Source organism: Struthio camelus, chromosome 2, assembly GCF_040807025.1.
Source record: "Struthio camelus isolate bStrCam1 chromosome 2, bStrCam1.hap1, whole genome shotgun sequence".
NCBI lineage: Eukaryota > Metazoa > Chordata > Aves > Struthioniformes > Struthionidae > Struthio > Struthio camelus.
The window spans coordinates 96,772,081-96,799,838 of record NC_090943.1 but is presented as its reverse complement, the minus strand read 5'-3'; the positions used below and the strand labels follow the sequence as shown (position 1 = coordinate 96,799,838).

The 27,758-nt window shown below is 37.9% G+C and overlaps 2 protein-coding genes across 13 annotated transcripts in view; both read left to right on the top strand.

Moving 5' to 3' along the window:
• The window catches only part of E2F3 (E2F transcription factor 3), a 42,611-nt gene extending 32,988 nt beyond the window's left edge, over positions 1-9,623 (top strand). For 3 of the 5 annotated variants that reach the window (XM_068931687.1, XM_068931690.1, XM_068931689.1), the window contains exons 3-7: positions 75-294; positions 892-1,052; positions 3,594-3,706; positions 6,570-6,708; positions 7,370-9,623. In XM_068931687.1, coding sequence (XP_068787788.1) covers positions 75-294; positions 892-1,052; positions 3,594-3,706; positions 6,570-6,708; positions 7,370-7,635 — 899 coding nt within the window. In that variant the 3' untranslated portion in view covers positions 7,636-9,623. Of the gene's footprint in view, positions 1-74; positions 295-891; positions 1,053-3,591; positions 3,707-6,569; positions 6,709-7,369 lie in introns of all 5 variants that reach the window. The other 2 variants (XM_068931688.1, XM_068931691.1) reach the window with 2 other exon arrangements.
• Positions 9,624-13,908: 4,285 nt separating this feature from the next.
• The window catches only part of CDKAL1 (CDK5 regulatory subunit associated protein 1 like 1), a 563,996-nt gene continuing 550,146 nt past the window's right edge, over positions 13,909-27,758 (top strand). For 6 of the 8 annotated variants that reach the window (XM_068931681.1, XM_068931679.1, XM_068931680.1 and 3 more), the window contains exons 1-4: positions 14,283-14,409; positions 15,803-15,840; positions 17,368-17,534; positions 20,773-20,885. In XM_068931681.1, the coding sequence (XP_068787782.1) occupies positions 17,368-17,534; positions 20,773-20,885 (280 nt within the window). In that variant the 5' untranslated portion in view covers positions 14,283-14,409; positions 15,803-15,840. Of the gene's footprint in view, positions 14,410-14,939; positions 15,056-15,802; positions 15,841-17,367; positions 17,535-20,772; positions 20,886-27,758 lie in introns of all 8 variants that reach the window. The other 2 variants (XM_068931683.1, XM_068931682.1) reach the window with 2 other exon arrangements.

Sequence of the window (27,758 nt, the reverse complement as noted above, 5' to 3'; positions counted from 1 at the left end):
TTTCATTTCTGGATGCTGTTTTCGGAACCAAAATGAGAAAAGTGATTTATTTGGGGTTATTCTTTTTCTCCAAGCCCCAAAATCTCCTTCAGAAAAGACTCGGTATGATACATCACTTGGCCTTCTTACAAAGAAGTTCATTCAGTTGCTGAGCCAATCTCCTGATGGGGTCTTGGACTTGAACAGAGCAGCAGAGGTCCTCAAGGTGCAAAAAAGGAGGATTTACGATATCACCAATGTACTGGAAGGCATCCATCTCATTAAGAAAAAATCCAAAAACAACATTCAGTGGATGTGAGTATTCATCATCCTTTTCCATTCCTCCTGGCTGATTTCACTGTTACAAAGTAGCCATGTTTTTCCCCTCTCAGCTTCCATGCTAACGCCTTGCTCTGAGCAATCATCCAACATGCCTTCTATCAGAATAAAGCTTTTTTTAGTTAGTTAAGACAGTTTTGCAGTACATAAATAGCATTTCATATGGAAATTAGAAACCAGAGTTTTGTCTGAATATTAGATTAATTAATTTGTTTCTGTAAATGGAGTTCACTTTTATGTACACATCTCTACCTGCTTTTTTCCTCAGTCATCTTCAGGGCATAGTTATAGGAGAAGGGATTTAGAAGTAAGATTTTGTAAGTGCTTAGAAATATTTGACTCTTCCATATTAGTGGCAGTAAGTCATACATACAGCATCTTATGTTAATTAAATTGCAAAATGACTTGTTATTATAAAAAAAAAAGCATAGTTTATGTTGACATGCTTTGGGCAGGTTTAGGGAAAAGGGGCTAAGAAATTGATTTGAATTGGTTGATTCACTTCCCTTTCCCATAGCATTTTCTCAAGTTTTACAAATATTTAAAAGGTGTCTTCATTCTTTGGATCTGTAGGGGCTGCAGTCTGTCTGAGGATGGTGGCATGATGGCGCAGCGTCAAGGCCTCACAAAGGAGGTGACAGAACTGACTCAGGAAGAGAAGAAACTAGATGAGCTAATCCAAAGCTGCACCCTGGACCTCAAGTTGCTAACAGAGGACTCGGAGAATCAGAGATATCCTTTTTGCCAAAATCTTAAAGACGGTTAGTCTCCTTGCTACTCCTCTGACACTAGGAGAATCCTTCAAAGGAATGTGGTGCAAAGCATTCCCATAAGGTGGCTAACTGGTTCTAATGCAGATGTATTTAAGAAGTCACTTAAGCTATTTGCATCTTGCTTCTGGAATATTTAAAAAATAAAAGTGGTATATGAAGTAGCCCTGAACATCCATGTTTACATAGAGTAGAACCAAGAATTCAGCTGATTAATGAGTGATGATGTCAAAGCAAAGAATGTCTTTCAAAAACTTGTGCTTTCTAGACCATTTTAAGCTTACAGCAAACCCAATTTTTGTGTGTGCAGAAGTTATAATGACATACAAAGTCTTTGTTTAGGTAACAAAGAATTCTGTATAGATATAATGATTACTTAATACACATCACATTAAACTAATGAGTATATAAATTACAGGCACAGTGAGGAAAAGGAAATTGGGACTCATTTCAGTCTGAAACTTCCAACAGATTCTCAAATTTCTCTGGTCAGAGAAGCTATAACAGAATATCATAAGTGTTTTACAAACTGTCAAAATGTCTATTTTAGAATAAGTCATTTAATGTAATAGCAGTGCTCAGATGCATAAGGTTCATATGATTTATTGGTAATTTAGTTGCTAATACCTATTATAATTAAGCAGTCATGTTTTTTACTAGATATCCCACCCATTAGCAACAGAAGAGTGTTGTATTAAATGTTGATGTGAAAACTTTTAATACTCTAAAAAGTCAGTAGTTCAAAGAGCATCTAAGAAACTGGACTTAATCTCTGTTTCAAAGGATAGGAAATAACTCTGGCAGTATCATGAAAAGTGATGTGAACTACGTAAGTATTGTCTTTTGAGTATACTTACATTTCAAAACGCCTATGAAAGCAGGAAATAGATGACCAAGCGGCACAGGGAGTAAGGTCAGCACTCTTATACTAAGAGCTAGATCCCTGAGGAGATTTAAGCAATGCACAACTGAGCATTGTGATTCTTTCTACATGCTGATTGCCATGGTAGGACTCCTTGCCCTGAGTTTGCTGGTTCCCTCAGCAGTGGGCAAAGAGGGCATCCCCACAAGCAATGTGCTGAGCATTTACTGATACTACTACTAATTACTGAGGAAGCAATGCAGCAGTGCTAGACCTGGAGATGCACCTGATTGCATCCCCATGCAGTCTTCTGCTTATCTCACTACAGTTTGACAAGAGACAACCTGCTGAATATTGATGCATCTGAGAAGCTTCTTCCTTCCCTTAATCTCTGAAGACAAAGTTCTTGTTTTTTGAAGGTAGTTTTTTTTTTCTGATGATTAGGTAATACCAGAGCATCACTTGTGCCCAGGCTGAGTGGTTTCTAATCTTTCCTATAAGCAGAATCAGAACATAACTCATTGTTACTGTAAGTGTTTTGAAATACGGCTAGTGTCAGCTTGGGGAGCTTTTGGCTACAGCAAAGGAAACAGAAGGTTTTGCTTTGTCAGCTAGCTAAGCGTAGAATTTCTAGAACTTTGTCAAAAATATGAAGAGAAATGAGGTGGTTTGTCTGAGGGGTAATTTGATACAATAGTCTGATCTGAAGGATTGTCTAACGCACATGGCCTGTCATCTTTATGCATCAATTTCAATGCAGATCTATTATGAAAGAAGATTGTTGTTTAGTTTCAAAAAGATACAATCTGTTTGCATGTTTGCATCCTGACAGAGGCTGTAATTTGCACTCTGCCTTTGCAAACCTTAGTAAAGGACTGGTAAAGGCCTTGAATTTACATGAAAGCTGACCTATATTTTGCCTCCTGACCTATCACATTTTGCTTTTGGTCCATTTGCATTTTGGACTCGAGCAATTTGTTTTGCTGTAGCGTAAAGTAACAGTATACATTTACCAAAATAGTTCACAGTCCCCGTCCTCTTCCCCCACCCCTGCCAAAAGTATAACCATGAATTACCAGGTGATATGAAAATAAAAAATAGTTGGATGACTTTGACAGATGGTTACTAAAATAAAATCTCAAAATGAAAACCGATTTACAGTTCTATTGATAACTTCATAAATATATTGCGTATACGCATCTAAAACATGTCTGTATGTTCCTGTACACTTTTCCCATGGTTTCCAGTTCTCTGCATCTCATTTGCAAGTGTGTAAAAATTTTTCTGCATGCAATCTGAGTAAGCGTGGGTTGGTGTTTTTTAGTTTATGTACTTTTGCACATATAAAAGACAAGAGATAAAAAGTATTCAGAAGAGAAAATTCCTCGTCACTCAATTGTGGCCCCAGCTGATAGAGCAAGGAGAAATTCTCACAGACTCTGATTACAGTCACAACCAGTCTTTTGTCAGAGTAGCGCTATAGAGCATGACTTTGAGTGTAGAGAATAGGAAACTTAGAACAGGGCTGAGAAAGACTGATGTAGCCATGAGAAAATGGAAAAATAATTCAAAGAATTCTGTCTTTTCTAATAGTGTGAATATATTGTAACATGGGTTAGAAAATTCCTTAATGCTTATTACATTAGCTTATGTGACATATCAAGACATTCGAAAAATTAGTGGCCTTAAAGACCAAACTGTTATAGTTGTGAAAGCTCCTCCAGAAACAAGACTTGAAGTGCCTGACCCAGTGGAGGTAAGAAGAGACTGGCTTTTCCTGCCCTATGTTTTTCACTTTTCTATAGATAAAGTGTGCTGTGAGTTTTACTGTGGTAGCTGATGTCCAAGTTGGATTATATTGGCATACAATTCTATATTCATCCTTCTTAAAAACTTTGGAGGTTAAAAAGAAAAAAAAAAAGGAAGGGGAATCTTAAAAAAAAAAAAACATTTTACATAAGACGCTCCTTATTCTCCTCTCTGCAATCCTGAAGTGCTACCATTTCATTCCTTTACTTTGGATTCCAGCTTTCTCTTCAAAGCAATCCACACAGTTTACAAATTATTCTCCTTTGCCATACTTTACATAAAGAACTTTCCCTCGACAGTTGAAAGTTCCCGTTTATAAGACTGTAAAATATTTCTCTTAAAAAATTCAGCTCTTATTCCTCTAGCTTTTACATAGTTTTTAGTCAAAATGGTCATAGATAATGCCTTAGACATCTTGATGACTCACATTACTGATACTCTAACTTTTTAAGACATTTGTTTTCATGTAGGATTTTCTTTCAAGTATTGAAGTCATTGTAGCAACTTGTTTTTCATTCGTAGACTTTATTCTGACCCTTCCTCCTTCCTTCATCTTCTTTGCTTCACTGACACTGATTTTACACCTCTGTGTAAATTTCATATTACACTCCCTTTGTGCACTTTTTGTTTGCCATTGTGATGTGTGTATATGGGATGGAGATTTCCTTGCATGCTTTCTTTTATTATAAGTACTTTATTTCTGAAGCTGTCTGTGTTCATCCATGTCCCTCTTCCATCACACTTTGCTACTCAAGCAACAGTCTCTCTCTGATGGGCAGCTTTTGTATAGACATGTCTGGCGCTTGTTCTTTTGTCTTGGTTTTGTTTCTTTCCCTTATCTCAGGTAGATGTCCAGGGTAAATTAGCTACTTTTCACTTCCTCTACCTGATGTGACAATTGCAGAGAAAAAATGCTTCAGGTGACTTTTCTTTGATGGTACCCTCAGGAGTAGCTTTACTTTTCTTCATTTCTCCCAAGGTTTTGAACCACGCGGGTCAGCTACTGCTGTGATTTTATCTCTTGGTAGCAAAAAGTTCTGCTTTGCAATTCCCAGTTAGTATGACAGACCCCATTATGTTGGACAAAGGTAAACTCTTTGCAGATCTGTGAATAGCCAGTGCTTTAGAGATTCAGAAAGTGTACTTTGTTTCTTCACTCGAAGAATAACTAAAGATAAGGCCAAAAAACAAAATTCTGTGTGGTCATACCTCTACATTATTCCTTCATTATTAATGTTGGGTTGGTTCCATTGAGCCCAGATCTACCTACCCCAGGGTGGGCAGTAACAGACTCTTCCAAGTTCTCTCTGCCTTCTTTTACTAAGATTCTTCTTTATTTGCTTAGGCGCATTGAATTGTCTGTCTGTCTGTCTGTCTTCTGCCTTTGTCCTTAATTTCCCCTGTGATCCTAGGTGCAGGTTTTGGAAGAATAAATCATTTTTCTGCAGTGAGGAAGGGGTATCTTCTATCAGTATCCATAAATATATATTGTTATCATTGTTTTCTTTCCCCTAGGCATTATGCTCGTGATTTTTAATTCAGTGAATTCAGGCAGGTGGATAGAGATGCACACAACCATTTAAAATAGTGCCTGCAACTCCCTTATCCTTTATACACAACTTAACTTACTCATTTGGTTTTCAGCTTCAGGTAGTAGAAGAATAATTTCTTCCTCTCATTCAGTTACATGTCCATGTCTATTTTGCATGTATCAGTCACTCAACAGGATCTTCTTCCAACTCTGGCTCTCTCCATCTCCTTTTTTCTAATTGCCTACAGCATTGTTTCCTGAACATCTCCCCAAGTACCCTTAACTTTTTTCTGTGCCCTTCAGTATCCCTGTTCAGTGGTGGTTCTTTGTATTTATAAAACACTGTGTACCATGTTCTGCTCTGCAATTGTCAGAATATAAACAATGTGAGAAACTTTTTGTCAAAGGGCACAATTAAAAGGGTTTGAAACAAGTCTGCCAAGAGGTATATAATGTCTGTGTTCATGCTTTTTAAAACTATTAATGTAATGCAGCAGTAGCAGGTTTATTTTTAACTGGAATTATTTATGATTTTCTATCATAACCCTAAGCAACTTCGCGGATTTTGTATCTATATATGTCATCTAGTTTTATTGCACCAATATATGAAAGCTAAGCAAATTAAATTATTGAGACAAATTCAGAATTCCTATCATTTAGGAATGACACTTTCAGAATTAGAGTTGCTTCCTTGGCAGGGATAAAGGACTTATATGAACAAGTTTGAGTGAAAAAAGGTCACATCTTTTTTTTTTGTCTGTCTGTCTATTTGGAAAAATTGTATGTTAAATGGGTGAATTTATATACAGCTTTTTGAAATCAGTGTGAACCAGAATACTGAAGAAGTTTTTGTGGGGAATGGGAAGGATGTTTTGACTTTCTTTTACAGAAGAAACATTTACACAATTATATCCAGTATTATTGTTATGAATAAAACTTATGACTCGCATACCGTAGTTCATTCCATCAGAATGCTCCAGGCTATTATACCTGTAAGGAAATGTTAGGGGTTGGATCCTTTATATCTCTCTGGTTCTGATACAACATACAAAATGGTGGGCAACAACAGGAGAGGAAACAAAAGGAAAAGCTTTTATGTTCTCTTCAAGCCTATATCAGCCAAGCCTTTCACATCTTCAGAAAAATGCATGAAGGATTTTTAATTCTGTTGATTAGTAAAGAATGTTTTCGAACATTACTTGTGTAAGAACGTGCTAGCTCTTATCAATATTCTGTCATGTTCATTACTATAAAACCCTACGGACATCTGTTCTCTCAGCAGAGTGCATTGATACATTTATCTAGTACTCAAGGACCTATTGAAGTTTATCTATGCCCAGAGGAGAACGATGGCCTCAGTCCAATGAAAACCTATAGTCAGGACCACAATGGAAATATTTCCAAAACCATTTCCAAAGGTAAGATTGTTTCTTTGTAATACTAACAGTCTTCCTTTCTGCTTTCAGATTTCATTTTGAATTTCAGATATCCAGCTCTTGTTTTTTGTCTTTATTTTCCTGTGAAGTGAAAAGCTAAGGTATCCATCTTCCACAATGTCATTCTGTTGTATATTGAGGGGAAAAAAAATATTTTCCTTTGCATCAATTGTTTAAAATAACTTTCAATAAGTAAATTTCAATAATAAAATAAACAGCAAAGATTCATCTTGATACAAAGGCAGAAATCTGGGTATACTGACATATGGAGCTACTCAGCATCTCTGAGGACATCTATTAGAAAGTTTTCACTTTGAAATATTTAGGACTGTGAGTTCCAATGAAGAAAGGGTATCTTTCACTGCACTTAATTTGGGTTTGGGTTTTTTTTCAGTAGTTGTTTAAACCTTATAAAATAATTGTTTATTGAAAAGCCTGAGGTGACAGCAACATGAGTATTTTTGAGAAGCCATTAGTAACATATTAAAAACTATCTAGAAATTATCTGAAATGGATTTTTGTTTAGATGATGGTTTGCAAAAGTTCCCTTATGTAGTAGTAGTTACTTTTTTTCATCCATGTCTAACATTTCTAATGGGATTAAATGTATTATCTGTATTTCCCTTTCTTCCCTCCCTTGTAGAAGTGGCTTCCGGTAACTCAGGACAAGGTGACTGCTCAGTGAATATGGCGACGCTTTCTCCATTGGCTTCTCCAGCCAACCTTCTACAGCAGACTGAGGACCAAATTCCCTCAAACTTTGAAGGACCATTTGTGAATTTGCTGCCTCCTCTGCTTCAGGAAGATTATTTGCTGAGCCTTGGGGATGAAGAAGGCATCAGTGATCTCTTTGATGCTTATGATTTAGAGAAGCTTCCTTCATTGGTAGATGAATTTATATACAGCTGATTCTCTTAAATGATGTCCATACTTAAATCATGTTTTTATTAGAAATGGAACACCTGCCATCATTCAGTAGTCCCCTACTTATTATAAAATAGCATTACTAAATAATCCATGCTCCTAAACAGTGCTGATATTTTAATTAAATACTCCCTAAAATACCATAAAAAAACAACTGAAGGCTTTTACAACAAAGCCTTCTCTTTGACCCCAAAGCTCCAGCGCCCTGTGAGTCGCAAGTGCAAGCAGGTCACCATAAATGTTTTGTTTTCACACTCCCCCAGTCTCTGCTTACCGTGACAAGTGGGCTTATGGAGAAGGGCTCAATGAACTGGTTTAATCATAAATAACAATTTTATAATAGTATTTCAGGTCGTGCCTTCTGCAGAGAATGCATGTCTTTTGAGTCTCACAACATGGATTGTACCTGCAGTAAACATAAATATGAAGTAAAGCAAACGTGTGAAATGGGATTCTTCAGCTATTTGTGGGAATGTTTAAATTGCTGTCATAATGCTCATTTTGAGCTGTGTATACATCTCACTATGAGGTCAAATACTTATGTCCTTAAAAGCTTTTAATAAAAATACACTGTAAATGTAGTGTATATTGCAAATATTGAAAAGTATAAAGTTCTGCCACTTCTCGTAGTAATCACAGATTTTAAAAAATGCTTGTGTAAGTGTGTATGAAAGTAGTTTGTTTTTTTAAAACTAGGACAAAGATGCACAGTTCAATTTTACTGCCCCCAGTGTGCATTAGAACTGGTACATAAATTTTTGTGGTACTAAGTGGGGCTTTGTGTTAAGTGCCTACTAGAGATGCACTGTGGGTTTTTCCCTCTATGGAAAACACTTATGCAGAGCTTTGTTTGTTCGATATATCATATTTATCTCAGTGGGTTAGCTTCCTCTGCTTACAGCTTTTTATAATTCTCGCCAGTGAAACAGAACTAATTTTTTTTTCCAAAGTACATAACTGTAAGTACCACATCAACTGAATTGCATTTATTTTTGAAAATCTTTGGTAGTATAGTATAGTACCAATATTTATTTTTTGAAAGTGAGAGGAATTCTAAAAAGTCTTAAATAATTTTTTTCTTTTGAGTGTAAAATATGTTGCCATGTTTTGGGCTAAATTAATGTATGTTGATTAGATGATGCCCATATAATTTTTTTTTTTTGCATTAATGTTGTGCTTACCTGACGTATTCAGAAAATTAGTACTATTTGTACTGTAGTAGAATATTATGTATGCAGGTTTTCTGGTACCATTGAGTTGCTGCTATAAAAGCTCACACATGAAATGGGAAGAAGTCACAGTACTAATAAGAAAACTGTATGACTGTGTGAGTTTTGGAATATAACAAATGTATAAAGGGCAACACATAAAGAACTGTTAAACAGTGTTAAGTGTGTGTTTATATGTACAAATGTGTGCATAGATCATTCAGCAGTTGTATTTAAGTTGATATATGTTCTCAACTCACACTTTAGTTATCTAGCAGTTTTGTACAATAGAATTAATTTGTAAACACTGCCAGAATATTTTCTAGCTGGTTTGTAATTTTTTAAGAGTTTTTTTAGATGTGGATCTGTAAATAAAATTGTAGTATTTAAAGTTTTAGTTGGTGGAAGAAGAAAGTAAAAGTTGTGTGAGCATGAAGATTTGTGAGACAAAGGGGCACTTTTGTGGGGGAAGAGAAAATGAAGACTAATGGAGATCATCTTTTTTGTACAAATTAAACACTTGTCCCAATGTGCGTGGGCAAAATACTAATCTAATTTAGCTTTGCATTGTATGCCAGTTTAAAAAAAAAACTCTGTAAAATACTGTAAAAAACAACAAAAAAAAGCTTTTATGGTGAGTTTTGTAAATAGATTTATTAAAGGATGACCTGTTCTCTAGCTGTGATCTTACCACTTCAAATGGATGTAATTTGAATAAATTTTGTATGGTAATGAATCAATAAAAACAATTTTTTAAAGAGTTTAGATTTGTATATGGCTTTTAAAATTCTTGTTACTCTTGGTGCCTAGAATGCGTCGTCTTGGAACCTCACTGTTAATGTTTTAATTAGTGCTGCTCATACTCATTTCACATCATCTATGCTTCACTTCTATTTTTTTTAGTATGCTGACAATACATTCAGTGGTTTTAAAGCCAGAATGAATTTGTACAAAAAACACACATGTAAAGAGACACAGTAGGAGATCCAGAGGTGGGGATAGCAATGGTCTATTTTTATTGATTTCCCATATGAATTATGAACTGACTTCTTGCAAAATTCTTACAAATTTCGTTATTCTAGGATTAAATGATGTAAAAGAAATTGCTGAGGATTGGTTTAATGTCCCTACCGATAGCTGTCCAGAAGCGTGTTTCAATAGTAGCACTGAAAAGGAGTTCTTTTTACTTGTGAGTCATCTCCAACAGTCTCCTACCGTAGACATGCACCTATAAATCTGGTCTTGATGCTGCACCTTCTCAAATGTATGGCCAATAAACTATTAAAAGAAGAAAAAAAAGTCATTGAGATGATAAAATCACAGTAGTGTGGTTGGTTGTTTCAACGTTACACTTCTGAGCATGTTGTATGTGTCTTTTCTTCCCTGTACACAGGGAGAAAGCCACTATTTTTCCTCTTTATGCACCTGTCCGTACTCTAACTTGAGCATATAGCAGTACTGAAAGGAAGATTACAGAGAACATCTGTTCTTCTGTATTGCTGATAAATAATAGAAGAGGGCTACAGGACTTCTCTCTCTAATCTCACTCTGAAGCAGAAATGACAATCAATGTCCTCTTTCTGTCCTATTTGTCATTGTTCCCTGGCCTGTTATCAGTTCTATGACTGTCATAAGTGCTTTCTACTTGCCTCTAAAGTCTGATGGTGATTGACATTTTTCTTGTCGTTTTCTCTCCTTTTCCCTCTCTTTCTTTATCTGCTTTGTGAACTTGAGACATGTTGAGTTGCAGGAAGAAAAACAGCCAGTTAAAATATTTCATTTAGTAACTGGAGTACAAGCTGTTAATCGTTCTGCTCCCCTGAGCTAGCACAGCGTGCCTGGACTTTACCTAGCATACTAATATTAATTTCAGGTAGGCTTTATCATGGCCTGTATGTGCTGCATTTCTGGGTGCCAGCAGATGGAAAAAGGATTCTGAGAAATCTGTCAAAACAGGGCTGATTGATTGATGGGCAATTACACACTCCTTTTCACATAGGAGAGGAGTTTATTCCTAGGAACTCCATTTCGCAGAAAAGGGGGTTCTGACCTTGAACCTACAGTGAGAACTGGTCCATCTGCATCTACAGTATCACTTTCTATTCTCTGTGACTTATACCTGAAAGGATAAATCACATCATTGTCTTTTTGTGGGCACAGACATTTCTTTTGTAGGAAAGAAAGTATAAGAATTCATCTCCCTGTTTTGTTTTTCATGCTGAATCAAGATCTGTCTGCATACTATTCTGTATCTAAACAAAGATCAGCATAATTCTTTGCCTTTATGAAGTCTGCAGTTTTCTTCATCTGCCTTTTTCTTTCCCTAAGACATGATAGGTAAAAAGTGTCATATCTAACAGACAAACGGGGATTGTAGATTGTAATCAGTTCTGAGTGGTGCTCAATGTTGCTGACAGATGAGCAGGTGGATTCTCCTAAATTGCAGGAACAGAAGAAGAGATCTTGTGTCTAATTTTAAGAGTCACCATTTTGTTCCTGCTTGCCCTCTCACTTATTCTTCTACCCAGAACCGCATGTCAAAGACTAAGGTTACCAAATAAAAATTGGGCACTCGTTTCTCTATCTGTTTCCTTTCCATGAGGATGTTAGATAAGATATTCTAAAACAACAAAGGATGGACCTTCTACTAACCATGAACTAAAAGTGATTTTTTAAATTTTATTTTCCTAGTAGTTTTTGTATTTCCAAACTATGTATCTACTCCTGCAAAATCTCTAATGATTTAAGATGGTAACCCAGCCTGAGGCTGGAGTCTTTCAGTTATTACCCCAGAAGTAGTGACTGAGCAGTAAGAAGTAAAGTATGCAAGCAGTTTGTAAGGGATATACTCTAAAGCTGCTCTTAGGGAGTTCAAGGACTGGAACATGTATATTTCCAATCTACAGAAGACCAATATTGCGACTTATACTGCCAGCTGCTGTCTCTTAAAAGCAGTTTTCCCAGCTAGGCATAGAGAAGCTCTCTTCATGCAATTATTTTTCTCCCTTGCTACCTGTGTGGACACTACCAGCAGCCTGTGTGCAGCCTGGCTTGCTGCTATCAATATATTACTAAACAATTTAGATTTGTGAGCTTCAAAATCACTTAAAGAGTACCTTCCATGTTGTGGCTACATCCTAGTACTGAATAGGAATAGGACTGTGCTGCCACAAGGGCTGCTTGATATTACAAACTCCTGGCAATGGGACAAACTAAGGCCACTGCTGGATCATGCTGAAACTGATCAGCATGCCCTATTTATTTCTGTCACTAGGTATGGGACACAGGGAGCGCTGCTGTTATTCCTGCCTGGGAGCTGCTCTGGGAGCTCACTGCCTCCCTTCAGTAGGTACTGGCTTGGGAATCTTGGCCACATGGAGATTTTGAACATGTCTTGCAGGCTATCCGTGCTCTGCTCTTTAGTCAACCATAAAACAACGCTGATGTCTGCCCAGTTTTGTTTAACTTAAGAGGAACATTTGACTAGTCAAGATAATCGTGCAGCGCTCTCAGAATAGAGAAGTTTCATTAAAGGACTGCAAGTGAAATACTCAGGAAACTCAATATGGGAGACTGAAAAGAATAAGGAAAGGATCATTAGCCTGATACCCACAGTAAGAGTACTAAGATTAGTAATACATATATTGCTATTTACGGACATACTAAGGACTACTTGCACGTTATTATGAAGGTGAACGTCTAAATAAATTAATGTAAGTACTGATTAAGATGTTTGCTTCCAGTCTCTTCTGGGCTAGAAATGCTGCAAAAGTAATAAATTGCACATCACAGTGTCCCACAGAGCGCCTCTGAAAAGTATTTGTGTGTTTAAATAAAGATCAATTACAAATGCAAATCTATCTTCAGCTGTAACAATGATTCTATCACGAGGCCAGGGTGTATTAATAGTGCTCAGTCCTGCTTAGAATGATTTGTTCTTAATGACTGACTTGACTTAACTCAAGTGCTTGTTTCTTTCTGTCCCAATTTTCCTTTCTCAAATCTCTCCCATTACTTTGTTCTCATAGTTAACCTTTCTTTTGCCTATGAACATTGTCAGATAAGTGTGACATAAAATAAGCATCAGTTTTTAAGAAAAAGGAGAGGAAGGGGAAGTTGCCGAGTTTGTATCTGCTTGTAGACCGATGTTATGTGCTTTCTGGGCTTTCATTCACTTTCCCTCCTGCTTAAGGGAGACTATAATCTGCTATCTAGAAAATAAAAGGAATGATTCCAAAGCTCATTCTAAAGAGATTAACTTAATGTTCAAAATGTAGTTACAACAAATGGCAATTTTTATAATCTGAAGCAGGCTACCCCAAAATAAAATAAGTATGTTAAAGATGCAGCATAAGTTATCTTTTGAGATGAACTGCATATATTAAAAATAAAAAAATACTACTATGCTCACCCTTTGTATCACTTTGATCTAAAAGGAAACTATACACTTAAGAATATAGCTGTTTAGAACCCTAACTTGAGCCATCCAAACTTAAATACTCAGACCAATGACTTCCAAAACGATCTTGCAGAAAAGTTGCTACTAGCTCTACATTTTAAGAAAAGCACTGATTAAAAAAAAAAAAAAATGGCCACAGTAGGAACATATAGTTCATCGTTCATTTGGATCAGATCAGAATCCATCTGTTTTAACTGGATACCTATAGTTAGAGCCAGTTTCCAGTTAAAGCAGAGATGGGTCTCCAAGGATCTGGAGAAACAGAACAGGACTGAAGGACAGGTTTAAATCTCAGTGCTTGGCAGGTGCCAAGGCACAGAAGGCTATTTGTGTTTCAAATACATCCATGGGATACTCCTGGATGAAATTCTGTTGTTTTCAACTCAACGATTTCACCTTCAGTCCCGTAATACTTATGTTGCCAGTGCAACACAAGCCATTTGATCACCTGCTTATGTGAGAATCCCAGCTTTCAGGTTCTTAAAAACACTTGTACAGTTTTAGAGAACGGCCCTGAAACGTGACTAGCGCGCTCCTATTACATCAGTGCGAATTCCACCAACGGCGCTGATGAAACCTACCGGGCACGTTCGTGTGTTTCAGTGCGCCGAGGACGGAGAAGCCGCGTTTCTTGTGAAACAGGGCCTTCCACGGAGGAGACACCGGCGCGCTCTCAGCCCGCCGCGGCTCCCACGCCGCCCTCGCGGTTTCGGGGCTGCGGGTCGCGGCTGGGACCCGAGGCAGCGCTGAGGTGGCCCCGAGCCGGCACCTCACGGTGGAGCCGGCTCTGAGACGTGCCGCGCCCGGCGCGAGGGCCCACCGCGCTAACGGTTCTAAGCGGCTCTAACGGCCGCGGCGCCCCTACAGGCCGGCGGCGTCTGGGCTCTGCCTGCCCGCCACAGCGTGGAAGGTGCCCAGCGGCGGCCATCAGCGAAGGGAGGAGGTAGGGGGCAGCACCTCAGAGGAGGAGAAGCGCCACAGCCCGCTCAGCCGCCTATTTTGTCCGCTCCGCGGCCCCGTTGTGACGCGCCTGCGTGCCCGAGGGGGCGGGGCGGCCATGATGGCGGAACCCAGCTGAGACGGCGGGCCGAGGTGAGTGCTGGCGTTCGCCTTCGGGCCTGCTCCTTCCTGCGCCTGGTCCTGGCATCCTCCCGCCTCTTCTAGCGCCAGCCTCGTCCCGGCCGGCAGGGCCCCCAGCCTCCCCCGGCAGTTACCCGTGCCGGGCAGCGCGCGCTGACCGTTGCGGCGGCGGTAACGGCCCGAGCCCTGCTTGGTCCCTTCCCTGTCGGGCTTCTGGGCTCCTTGTTACAGCTGGGGGGGGGGGGGGGAGAGTAGAGAAGTGGTGGCTTCCCCGGTGGCCGGAATGGGAGCCCAGGGCGCGGGAGAGCTTAGCCGGGGCCGGTTCAGGCGCGGCCGGGCTCCTGCACCTCCTGCCCCGGGCCGGGCCGGGCCGAGGGCGGCCGGGCTGCGCGACTGGCCGCCCCTCGCGCTTGGGTACGGGACAGACTTGCTGTGGGATCTTTCCGTGCAGCCCGTAGGTGTGCCCGGCGGTGCCGCCAGCTAGGCGGGGGATTGGGTTTGTTTTGTTTTAATCTTACGGTTCTCTTACACTCGCGTGGAAGCTTGGAGATAAAAGCCCAGCAGGGCTTCACCCGAGACACCTGTTGGTAAACAGAGGGAAGAGCAGTCCTCTTCCATCCGGATGGAAGTTTTCTCTGTGGAAAGAAGTACTCTGATAGTAAGTGTGAGGAGGTTGAGAAGAGATAAATGGTGTAGCCTGGGACAAGGAAAGTTTTCTTTGTATCAAGGTCCATTGGTGTTTTTTATTTATTAAAATACTATTTTTCAGAGAGGAACATGAAGATCTACGTGTAAGAGCTTGATAGCATAAGAGCAATAAATTAGTTAACTTTTCATTTTATTATTGCCCTCTCCAATTTCAGTCTTAAAGCCCAAGTACTCTAGTCAGAGTATATACTGGAATCTGCAGGTACTTGCTTCTGAAAAAGAGATCTCATGTGTAACTCCTTATCTACAATATCTCTTTGTGTTACCTGTTCTAAGAAGACTTTCCTGTATTTGTAGAAAGTGTTCTGAATGTGTTTGGGTAAACTTTACTGTTAATCAGACTTCTGAAGAAAATGAAGCTTATGCAATTCCATTCTCCTTCCCTTCTTTCATTACAGATTATAAAGTCCTGATGAAAGACTTTGAAATCTGGAAGAGAAGTGTAAAATAATCTAAATACATCAGATTTTTGCAAAAATAATGTGACTCTGTTAAAGAAGGAGACTCAGATTAGTGCATCTGCTCAGGAATGGATAGGGAAGATTTGGCTAATGTTCTGCCTTGTCAGCACGTTATTCTCTGGAGGCTGTAATGCAGGTCAAAGGAGGATACTGAGACTTCTGCAAAAGAATGAAAAATACTTGTAGCACAGTCTGTCTGCTAGTCCTATTTGCTCATGCCGTATCTTTTTTTCCAGAATCATTGTCTGAGAGGATTTAGACCTTGCTTAAAAAGGTATGACTTCTAGTTTGTGTTCTTTTTCTTATGGGCCGTGGCAGTAAATTAAGCTTACTTGTTTTGCTAGCTGTTTCATTATATCAGATATGCTTCTGAAAGAAAAAAAAAAGATTTTTTTTCTTCCTTATGTTGATTTGGTAACTTTATGTATTTGTACACACTGTCAGTGGTATAAAGTAGGGTATGGTGATGTCACTTTTTTTTCTCTGTGATGTTAGTGATGTGGAGCATTGTGACTTATAGCAGGCATGGCGCTTAAATGGACTTTCCCTAAGCAAAGCATTTCAGTGTCGGGATGAGACTACATCTGAACAGCTAAGCCATGCTATTTTGCTGTGCTGTACCATACGGACAGAGTTCGTGTTGGTATTTCTAGGTAATCCTTTGCTGATAACTGAAAATTTACCTTTGGCCGTTGTTTAAACCAGAACAGCAGGCTTGTATTGAAGGCCTAGAAATAATCTTTTCTTTAGGGTAGTTTTTTTTCTTTTGAAGAACAGAAGACCCCCAACCCCTCTCGCAGTTCCTCTGAGATTATTTAAAAAGCCTTTAAGTGACTTTTCTTTCTGATATCTGTATGATATAATTGTTTAAAGCATGTTCAGTTTTGTAGACAAAAAATATTTTCCTTTATTTGGACAGCTTCCAGAACAAGCTAGTGATATGACATTTGCATTAAATTTACTGTGTTTGGTGTAGAAGCAGTGAACTTGAACTTATTTCTTTTGAAAAACAGCATTAGTTTGAAACAAATAATACTATTATTATGCATTTGCTCAGAGATGGAGTCTGAGTGCACCTAGATGAGAAGTCGGAAAGCCAGTTCATAGTAGAGTTCAAAAGTAGAATTAGTTTTGATGTTCTTCTGGCGTATTATACTAGCTAGATGCTAATATCAACCAGGTATAGTCATTTAACATTTTCTGCACGAGTACAGAAATTTTCGTTTTGCTGTCCTGATGAATGAAATAGTACCAATGAAAGGCCTCTGAGGTCAGGAATTCTAGGAATAGTGTATTTTATATTCCGATGGACTTTGGCATAGTAAATGTCTGTGAATCTGTTTCAAGCACAGAGCTAAAAGGGCCATGCAGCCTCCAGTGTGGGCTCTTGAATACTCTTATCTTCCACTCTTCTCCTGTAATATAAGTGGAAGTATATCCATCACATAACATAAACCTATTATTTCACTACTATGTCTGATATGAGATAAGAAGACTTATATCTTGGGTATGCGTTGTCAGAGAAGCTGCAAGATTTCTGAATTGGAAGATGGCATGGTACAAATTATATGAAAAATCTGCATTGCTTGTAGCTCTTTCCTTGTCTGTATTTGAGGGATTTTAGGGAAAAGAGAGCATTAGGAAATATCTCTAGGTAGTGGGTTGTCTTTATTTGCTGCATATTCCTCCTATGTGTGATATATTGCAAGTGTGTGCAGAAATATATCTGATTCCTGATTTTAAATTATATCTGACGATTCAAATATTTGCTAACATCGGTCTTTTCTAATGCTTCTTCAAGATGCCTGCTGCATGTGAATCCGTGCTTGAAGATATTGAGGATATTGTGTCAGCCCAAGATTTGAAACCACATGAGCGACAGTCTGTGAGAAAGAGTGTTTTTCCAAAAGTGCGAAAACGCAGTTCACACAAAAATGTTCAGACAGAAGACGATCCCCCAAGTGACAGGTATATCCTTCAGTCAGCCCATTCCTGCTTCTTTTCTCAAATCTTGAGTGTGCTCTCAGCTTCTAAAAATAAGGTGGAACTTCTCATTACCTCATAGTATAAAATCTGAATAGAAGTTAAAAATTTAATTAAAATAGTGTTTCTAAAATGTAGTGATGACTGAATAATAATAAAAAAACCTAAATAAATTACTTATTCTAGACAAACTTTATGTAGACATCAGTTATGACTGAGATATTGATTTATGATGTAATCAGATTGGAAAAATAGCTCCTGTTACTTTTTAGAGAAAGCTCGTTTAAGTGTAAAGCCTCTGAAAAGTTATGCGCTTCCTCTGTAGTACCGAAGTCGAAACTGAGTGCTTCAAAATGCAGTCTGGAGCGCCCTTTTGGAGGTGTGGGATAAGAAATAAAAACAAAATTCTGGGAGTGATGACACTGATGTTTAGTGAGTCAAATTAACTTTACTTGTTACTAAGTGTAATGCGGATATTTATTGTTCAGTGCTGAGGAAGCCTGAACAGCTTTGTAGCTGTGTAGCTGTTCATTTGTAAATGTTACATGAATTCCCTGTTTTTCAAGGGGAAAGGCATGGAGCACAAGAGAGTGTTTTGTGTGTGAAATCTAAAAAAGAACAAGCAAACCACAAAATACTTGAAATATGTCTCTGTCCTGCTTTTTCTGATAGCTTTTAGAGTTGAACATAACATTTCTGTTTTCGTTTTACTGTTTGCTTATGAAACCTGCGTTAGCTGCAAGCAATGTAACCATGTTGTCATTTGTGTGACATTTTCTATGATTCCGCTTATATTGCGGGAAAGTACTATCAAGAGTGGTCAAACTTATACAGGACAAGTAATGAAGAAGCCTGCTTGAAAACTCGCTCATACTGGATGGCTTAACGTTCATAGTAAGATGTTCACTTGCTAGTTGAAAAGCGTGTCCCTTCTTTATCTGATCCATAGTAAAATGCAAAGGGGTTTAAAGAAGGTAACCTGTGTCACACAACTGTCCTAGTACAAGGAAATGTTTTCTGTGTGACTGAGCGAGCATTGGCCTTGATTTCTGTTCTCCCTTAAAACTACTTTCTTGGTAAGTTTGGTCTGCTTTCCAGAAAAATAGCCTTACAACATTATTCTCTTTTCTTTAAAAAAGAAACAGTTCTGTGACAGTGAACTGGCATGAGGAACTGTTGCTCAGTGTCACTGTAGAGGTGGCTTAAGAAGTTCTGACTTGGGTCAGTGATTTTTTTTTTTTTTTTTTGCTCTGAAGAAGATGGACGTATGTTGTTGAAGAATAGTCATTTTTATTTCAGTGAGACAGGCAAAGGTATAAGCTTATAACTAGCAATTCCACTACTATTTTAAGATCTTTTGGTACTTCAATGTGTTTAGTTTTTTCAAATGTCTTTTTTCAAATGTCTTTTCTTTTGAGATTAAGTTACGACTTAAAAAAAAAAAAAAAGACCTGTTCCATGATACATGTGAGCCAATTTTGCCATTAAAAAGTCCTTTTTTTTTTTTTCCTAGGAGGAGAGGGGATCTAGAAGTAATGAAGCTTGTTAGTATTACAATTGAAATTATATTGCATTGGAAACTTGAATGTGGTCAGAATAGATACTTTGTATCACTTGAAAAGAACCCTATATTCAATATAAGATTTAATTGCTTATTTAAGCCCAAATTTAAGAAAATGCTAGAATGTTTTTTTGGTCATCTTGGAGGAGGTGGGGTTTTACGCAGGTAGTAAAATTCAACTTTAGCTTATTAGCAAATATCTGGAGTAGTTCAGAATAATCACCACAAATAAGAGATGAAATAAAACAAACTTCCCCTTGGCATCCTTAAAATCGAAAAGCACTTTTCTATTTAAAAAAAAAAAAAAGTAATAACTAAAAATGGTTGAGGAGAGAGTTGCTAAGAAGTTGACAACCCTAACGGAACTGTACTTTTTGTTTGTATATGCTGCAAGTGGTATAGTGAAACTTTTTTTTTTGAAAGCATTGTTTTTCTTCAGTGGAAATAGTATGCAATAACTGGGCAACATGTCTTCCCCCCCCCCCCTTTTTTTTTGTGATGCACATAGCAGAATCAACTTCCTGCTGCAGCAGAATTGATTAATTATAGCTGAACTCAGTTACTGATTCTAGTTTCTACTGAGGTTCAGCAGTCTAAGTTTTTGTTCTCTATTAATTTCAAATTGGTGCATAAATTTTTTCATCGTTAGAAAAATAAAAAAAGTATATCTGAAATGCACAGAAAAATTCATTTTTGGAGTTTCAGCATTAAAAGAGATTTTATGCATAACAAAAGACTTCGTAGTAAAAAGATCTCTGTAGTATTAGTTTCATTAGAAGTGTGACTCCTCATAAAAATGCCTCAAATGCATTGACTGTATTTTAGCAGTTTTGCTCCACCAACAAAAAGCATTGAATGTGTGTCATTTAGGCAATAGGAGGCCTAAACACTGCATGTTTACACACATCTGCTTAACCATCCTTAGTCTTTTGTCAGCAGAGTCTTATTTCTACCTAGGGGAAGTATCCTTTAAAACAAAAAAAAGTGTGGGCAGGGCAAAAGAAATTGCCTGATTTGTCATTCTTTTACTGGCATCTTTAGCTCATTGGCAAAGTTATTCTGGAAATGTAATGAGAGCTTCTTGTAGAATTTTTCTTGTTGATTTTTAAACTGTTGCATGCTCTAGCTCAACCGTACAAATCTGCTGTGCTGCCTCTATAGCCCTGTAAGGTTGGAGTATGAGCCCTCGGATGTGACTGTAGTTGGCAGCTGGCTTTAGTTAAGAATTTATAAAGGAGGACTCATAAGGAGAGAGCTACACTGAACGGGTGCAATAATATCAAAAGGTTTCAGTTTAGCTCTGATAGTTTGTTTGCAGATGGCCTGGTTTCATTGCAGTCACCTGAAGGTCATTTGTTAATGATATAATAATTTTCAGAGAGCTACAGTTTTACTTATGCATTTATTTACTTTTACGTAACTGCAGTGTACTGAATCTTCTCTTATCTTGCTGCCCTTGTACCTTCCCCTTTTAAAGCTCTTTTCTTACCACTATACTAAAATCACATAATCACAACTTTCTTCCCTAGTTGTTGGGGTTATTACTGTTTGTATTCCTTATTATATATTTGAAGAATAACAATTAATTGGGTCTGTCCGGTGGGCTGAAAGGGGAAGCTTGTTTGTCTTTCATTTGCCTTCTTAATTCATTTTACTTAACAGCATTATTCCTGGCGCTCAGAAAATCTGGATTCGTACATGGGGATGTTCTCACAATAATTCAGATGGTGAATACATGGCTGGACAGCTAGCTGCCTATGGATACAAAATTACAGGTAAAAATACCATCCAAGTCACACAATTCAGGTTTTTTGGATGAATGTTCAGAATTTCAACTGTCATCGGTTTTTATTTTGTTTTTTTAGTCTGAATTACATTTTGTTAAATCCTCATTCATTCTCTTTCTCTGTATGTTAGTGTAGCGTAAATAGAAAATGTTATTCGCAAGTTATTCAGTGTTGTGAAATGAGTGTAAGGACAAAAGCTATGATGCACTTCTGATCTAAGACATCAAGTTGATGCCTGTGGATAAACTTTATCAGTTCTACTATGACTCCTCAAATTAAAATTCATTTGAATGCAATTCCAGAAGGTAAATTAAACTTGTATATTATTTGGGCCTTAAGTGTCTTTTGACTACAGTTTCGATCACTAGTAAATTTCTGCCTAATTTTTATTTTTATAAACACTAGAGAAAACACATTCCCTCTGAAATCCTGAATAGCAAGTTTTAAAATGGCTGTTTGTATGTGTTTCTGTTGTAAATTCCATTTTTAGGAAACTTCTTCCACGCACTGCCACCTGTAGTATTAAAACAATTCCTTGCAGCAGATAGTCATATGGGGGGCGATGATATGATTGATCAACTTGGAGAATGTTACCTGTCTCCCTCTTTCTTACCGAGCTGGTAGTTTCTCTGTGATACATAAACGGGGAACTTTTCCTTAGGGACAAAAAGACACCCTTGTTTCTTACTGAATTGTGCTGCTGCTTTGACAACTCAAGACCCAAAAAGGAAGTCTTGTTCCCTTCTTCACTGGAGAAGGGTGGTATCCTGTAACCATGCAGTATTATGATCCTTCTGATTTGAGGGTGAGGAAATGAACTGTTTTCCTGGGACTAAGTAGAATGATAGTTTAGACGATGAGTGGTTTCAAGAACAGTTATGTTTTTGTGGCAAGGCAGCCATCTAATAGATATCATGTAGAATGTAGTGCCTTTTTGGAGTTCTGCCTGTTGAACTTGATTTAAAAGTTTTTAAAACAGTGAAGGGAAAAGTTTTTAATTCTCGGGCAGAATCTAGCTGGTGGTCTGATTGTGTCACTGGAACCCAAGTGGGATAGAGAGGAAGGGAGTATGTTGTCACTTAGTGACCAGAGTTGAATTACTCCACTTGAATAACTGCCTTGTTTCTGAAGGAACGATGTGTATGATGGAGGTGGGATGGTATAGGATTGCGTCCTATAGATTCAGAAGAGCTGAAAATGGTATTTCTCCTTTTCTGTGAAGAGTTTAAAACACTCTTCTTCCTCCAGCCCTTCTCCTTCGCCTACCTCAACCCCAAGTCTTTTTTTCTTTGGGGGTGGGGGAGTGTGCTGGCCATATTATTTCTCCTTAATGCAAAAAGTGTTGAAAGAAAAGCTGTGGAAAGCTGCAAACACAGATTCATGTCATGTTTCAATGGGTAATTATTATCTGACTACTTTTGTACAGCTTATGACTAGTCAAAATCTGAATGTAACTTTAATTTTATTTATTAATTCAAGGTTTTGTCTGTCTTGCATTTAAATTTACTGTCTGCTTTTAATGAAAGACTGCAAGGTTGTCTTTTCTGGCACTTACACTAGAGACGTTTTTTCCTTGAATTTTAAAAAAGGATTTTTTTTTCCTCTTTGAAGAGCTCATGTCATCCTTCAGCAGTAACATCACGTTTTCCTCTTCTTGCAGTTGATCTTTCTGTATTTCTCTGAAAACTCTTTCATCTAGAGGCAAGATGCTGAATTTTTCAAGCATTGAATTATTTTAGGGGAGCAAGATGATTCTTTAATCACTGGTTCAAGTCTGAAGTAGGTATGCTGCCTTGGCAGATGAGTGGTGATCCAGAAACACTTATTTATGGTAGCTATTTCTGTTCTATTTTGCCTTGTTATGGCTGTCTTAGATTAAGCTTCTTTTTTAAGGTTTAGAGTATTTTATTTCTCCAGTGCATAGCATGCCAGAAGCTACTTGTATCTCTGTATACATGTCAGGATTTGGATGCCTGTCTTGCCCTGTTAGAATTCTGTTGGGAGCAGTGCAGGAAAGATAAGGGGGAAGGAAATCCCTGAATTTTTTTTCTACCTTCTCTTATTTCAAAATTGTTTACAGCTTTGAAATAGAAATAGATCTGTATGTGGAATCGCAGCATGAGAACTAGAAACTTAACAGAAGATGCAGTAGTTGGGACAGGAATACCTACAGAGTAATTACCTATATGGTAATAGTGTATGAAGATTGACTGACTGCTAGTTTCTGGTCATTACTAAATTAGTCTCTATATTTATGTGTGTACGTATATTATTTTATATATAAAACATGTAAATATATATAGAACAGTGCTGAAGTTGTAAGCCAAAAACTACTGTGTTTTTTCCTTTATGAAATTGGGAAACTCTTTGTTAAGCTGACATATTTAAGGATATCTCAAAATTGCACTTTTGTCCAACAGAACCAAAAAAAGTGGCTACAAATTCTGACTGAAGTGTATTTTTAAGAATCCTTCTTCTGAATGTTATCTTTCATCTTCATAAGCTATTAATGAAGCCAGAACTGATTACAAATATTGCAAGTATGATAGCTGTATGTGAGAATGTGAGGCAATGAAGAAGGCAGTTGCCTTTCTGCTGAACATAGTGATGCTTCTGGTAACAAACATGTATGAAACAGTGTCTACTCTTTGATTTAGCGGTAACATCCCTCAGGTTTTAATACTAAGATTGATGCTGTTTGATCTCTTTAGTGGACCTGGGTGACAGGTTGTAATGTACCTTCAGCAAGTTTGCAGATTATGCTGAACTGGAGGGACTGGTTGGTAGGCAGCAAACTTAGTGCTGCTATTCTGAGGGACCTCAACAGGCTGGATATCAGGGCTAACAGACCCCATGATGTTCAACAAAGGTGAATGCAAAATTCTGCATCTGGGATGGAATAACCCTAGGCAGTGATAAAGGTGAGGGTGGGCATACTGGCTAGAAAGCAATTTTCCAGAAAAAGACTTTCAGGTCCAGGTAAACAAGAAATTGAACATGAGTCAGCAGTGTGCCCTTGCAGCAAAGAAGGCTAACTGCATCCAGGGCTCTGTTAGCTACATTTTTGCCAGCAAGTGCGGGGAAGTAATTCCTTTGATTTGGTCCTTGTGAGACCATATGTGGAGTGCAGCATTCAGCATTCCAGGCTGTGTCTAGTTTTGGTTTCCCTAGGAAAAGAAAGGCATTGCTATACTGGAGTGAGCCCAGTGGAGGACCACTAGGATGATTAGGGAGGTGCGGCATGCAATGTATGAAGATAGATGGAAAGGATTAGGTTTGCTCAGCCTTAAGAAGAGAAGCCTATGGCACATCCTAGTTGTAGACAGCGATACCTGATTGGAGGGTATAGAGAAAATGGAGTTAATCTGTTCTCAAAGGTGCTCTTGTCTCAGTGAGACAAGAGACAACAGACTTCTGTTCTTAACAAAGTGGCAGTTAGGATTTCAGCGTTTGGTGCATAACATACACCTTGAGCTGTCCTTTCTCCAATAGAGGAGATTCCAATATAGCACATCTCCAGCATTTCGCTCTTCAATCTTTTTTAAATGGAGCATGTTAGTTTTTTTTATGGCAAGTCTTCTGGGAAGTCCAGCTAGAACATCAAGATGAAAGAATTTACTTCATTATTGTCCTATATAGTGAAGTAATTATTCAGTAATAGTAATAATGAATATTAATTAACGTAATCCAAATATGTGAATGTTTCTTTAGTATTCCCTTGTACTTGATGATTTAGTATACAACTCTTGACCTCTAAGAAAGATAAAAATGTTTTGTTACACAGGTGTCTTGCTGATATTTTTTAGGTTGAAATGTCTTTGATACATAATTTAAACAATGGGCCTTGTATATACATAAGTGTATGTAGCTCACTATAGGCTTTTGATTGAGACCAGCCAGAGATATCATCCGATGTCAGTGTCTTCGAGCGCTATTATTTAAATTAAAAGAAGTATATTTTGATTAGCATATGTTCACTATCTGTCCCTGAGCTTTTAAGTTAACAATTTTTGTTGAATAAAGTTACTAGAATAAAGTTCTATCTTCTAGGAAATAAAATCCTTGACTTACAGTTTTTGCTTCTTTGTAAGGGAAATGGTCGAGCACTGTCTCTAGTGTCTTCTAATTGCAGGATTGAAAGAATTAGGAAGAAAAGCAGTATCAGCAACTCTTGCTAACTAGAAGTTGCACTAGCACAACTTACCTTCAAGTTGACTTAGTCAAAACTGAATGTTGATTTAATAATATTTTCTGATTATAGAAATAATAAATTTCTGTGATTGATTGAAAAAAAATTAATTGTTCCAATACTACTCTCTTCCCCTGTTTGTTGCATGGATTCTACCCTGTTCTTGATTTGAACTTTGTTCAGGGGACGCAGAAGTTCTTTCTTGTCTCTCATACATTCTGAAATGTTCTTGTTTTACAAGCACCTTGTTGCAGTAGGGAGTGGCTCTGTTGACAGGTGAAAACTAAGGGTCATGCTACAGTTTTTCGCAGCAAAACAAAAACACAAACTCTGCCACAGAGAGAAAGGACGATGTAAATCTACAGTATACCAAGAGCAATGCTGTTCAGTATCGGGAACTGCATCAGCCTTATAAAAGGCAAAGGGAAACCAGAAGAAGAGCTGAATCTATATCTGCTTTTACAATGTGAGGGTAGGCAGCTGGACAGATTGTATATACCATCCTGTGAGAATACACAGCTCCTTTCTGAGGTATAAAAAACTGTGGATGTACCAGCTAGTGCCAGCTTATGGCAGTATCATGGTACTTGCTCATGTTCAGGAAATATAGTTGATGGTGTCTTTATGGGTTCTGCAGCTGGTTTTAGTTTCTTGGCAGCATGACCTAATCATATCTAGCATGACCTAGAGCATATTTATAGTTTAGATATGCCTGCAGACCTACCAGTGTGCTCCCTTTGAGATAGACCCTGGAGAAATAAACCCTTTTGGTACAGATAGCTAGTGCCTGTTGTGAGAAAGAGGAACTGGGAGAGCTGGGAGATTTGCAAGACTTGAAGTCAGATGTTTGTGAAGGAAGGGCGTTTGGTAGGTGTGTCACTTCACAGTACTTCTCTGAAAACTGCAACTCAGCATGTACTGGCAGCCATGGAACGAATTGTCTCCTGAAGTGGATGGTCTTATCAGCGTTTGTTGGCATCAATAGGTTGCTGGTTTTGTGGAATGGGTTTTTGGCCTAACCTTCTTGAATATGTTTGGGTCAGGCAGTTTGGTATGCTTGTTATCTTATGATCACTGCTTTTGGCTTGAGGCAATTCGAGTCCAAAGCATTCCCTCCCAGTCACTGGAAAACACACCAAAGAAAGAATTACTAATGAATTACAAATACTGGAAGAATTATGGAGAAGAAACAACAACTAATGTTAATATACATTCAGAAAAACTAGAAAAAAAACCCGAAAAGAGTAGCTGTTTATCCAGACTATGATGTTTTTTCCAAATAGAAATATAATTAAATATTAACATGGAACTTTTTTCCCTCCTGTAGCCTGGGATTCCAGAAGCAAAAACGGATGGGGTTGTTTAGTTGCTAATTCAGTGGTAGTTGCTAGTTGACTTCAATTTAACAAGTAGAAACTAGGTTATTATAACTCCTCAGCTTTACTTGTGCAACTTCAGACTGATCTTTGTTCAGGCATCCTTTTTACTAGCTGGCACAATTCATCTGCAAGTTCGTTAGATGGAAAGAGTTTAATTTGCATGCGTTCTTTCCTGTGCCTCTTAAGTACACTAAAGAATTCACTTCACTACTGTGATTAAGCTACTTGTTGGTAGTACCTGTGTCAGTGATGCTTGCCAATTTCTATTGAAGCTTAATGTTTACAGTCCATCTTATATGCCTTACAGCTCTGAAATTCACTGTATAGAGAATTTTTCTATTTCCCGAAAGCAAGTCTAAAATAATATTTAGAAATACTGTTAAATAACAAAGCTTTCTAAATTTTTTTCTCCTGCTAGATACTTTTTGAAGTAGTTGTCAGTTTTATTTACTAGTTGATACAGATGGGGTATCCTTAAGGTTAGCCAAGCTTGAGTGGAAGAAAGAAGGAAAAAGACAAAGAGCAAATTTTCTCACCTCCCTAAGAACTTATGTTGAAAACGAGAGATGTAAAAGGAACTAGAGTCACATCTGTGAAACAGTATATGAAATGCTACTAACTAGAATAGAATTTAGCATGCAAAAGCGTTGCCTGTTGTCCATCGTGCCATGTGAGCCATATGTTCTTGGACTTTGGTTGTTTCTGTACAGATATGGCCAGCATGTTACAGTATGTAATTTATTCATTTTGAGTGGAAAATGGCTAAGACTATACACATATTGACCCATGATTCATGGAAGGAAATTCAGAACCTGATGCTTTGTTTTGATTTTAAGTGTTATTTTAAAAGTACTTTCTTATTGCACAGTAAGATTTTTTTTTTGTGTGTTTTTAGATTTGATTTTTTTCATTATCCTAATGTAGAGATATGAAATCCCTTCTTGAAAAGGATACTGTATTCCATTCTTTTGTTGACTTAAAATAAGCTCTCTGTGGCCTGTGTCTCATTCATGAAGTTGCATTTTGACTGTGGCTTCTGCTGGTTTCTGGTGTGTGCATGCAGTTGTTCAGAATCAGCAGGTGGTCTTTCCATTTTTCTCTCTCCACCCTGCTGATAACACTTCTCTGTTGCTTCTCAAGCATCGTGTGTTTAAAAAAAAAAAAAAAAAGTCCCAAACCAAAACAAAAAAAGCCCTGTAGCAACTACTGTGGCATTCTGTTGTGTGAACCATCTTTACCATGAGGCATTTCTAGTATTCTTTTCTGAAGCTGAGAGAAATCTTTTTTAACTGC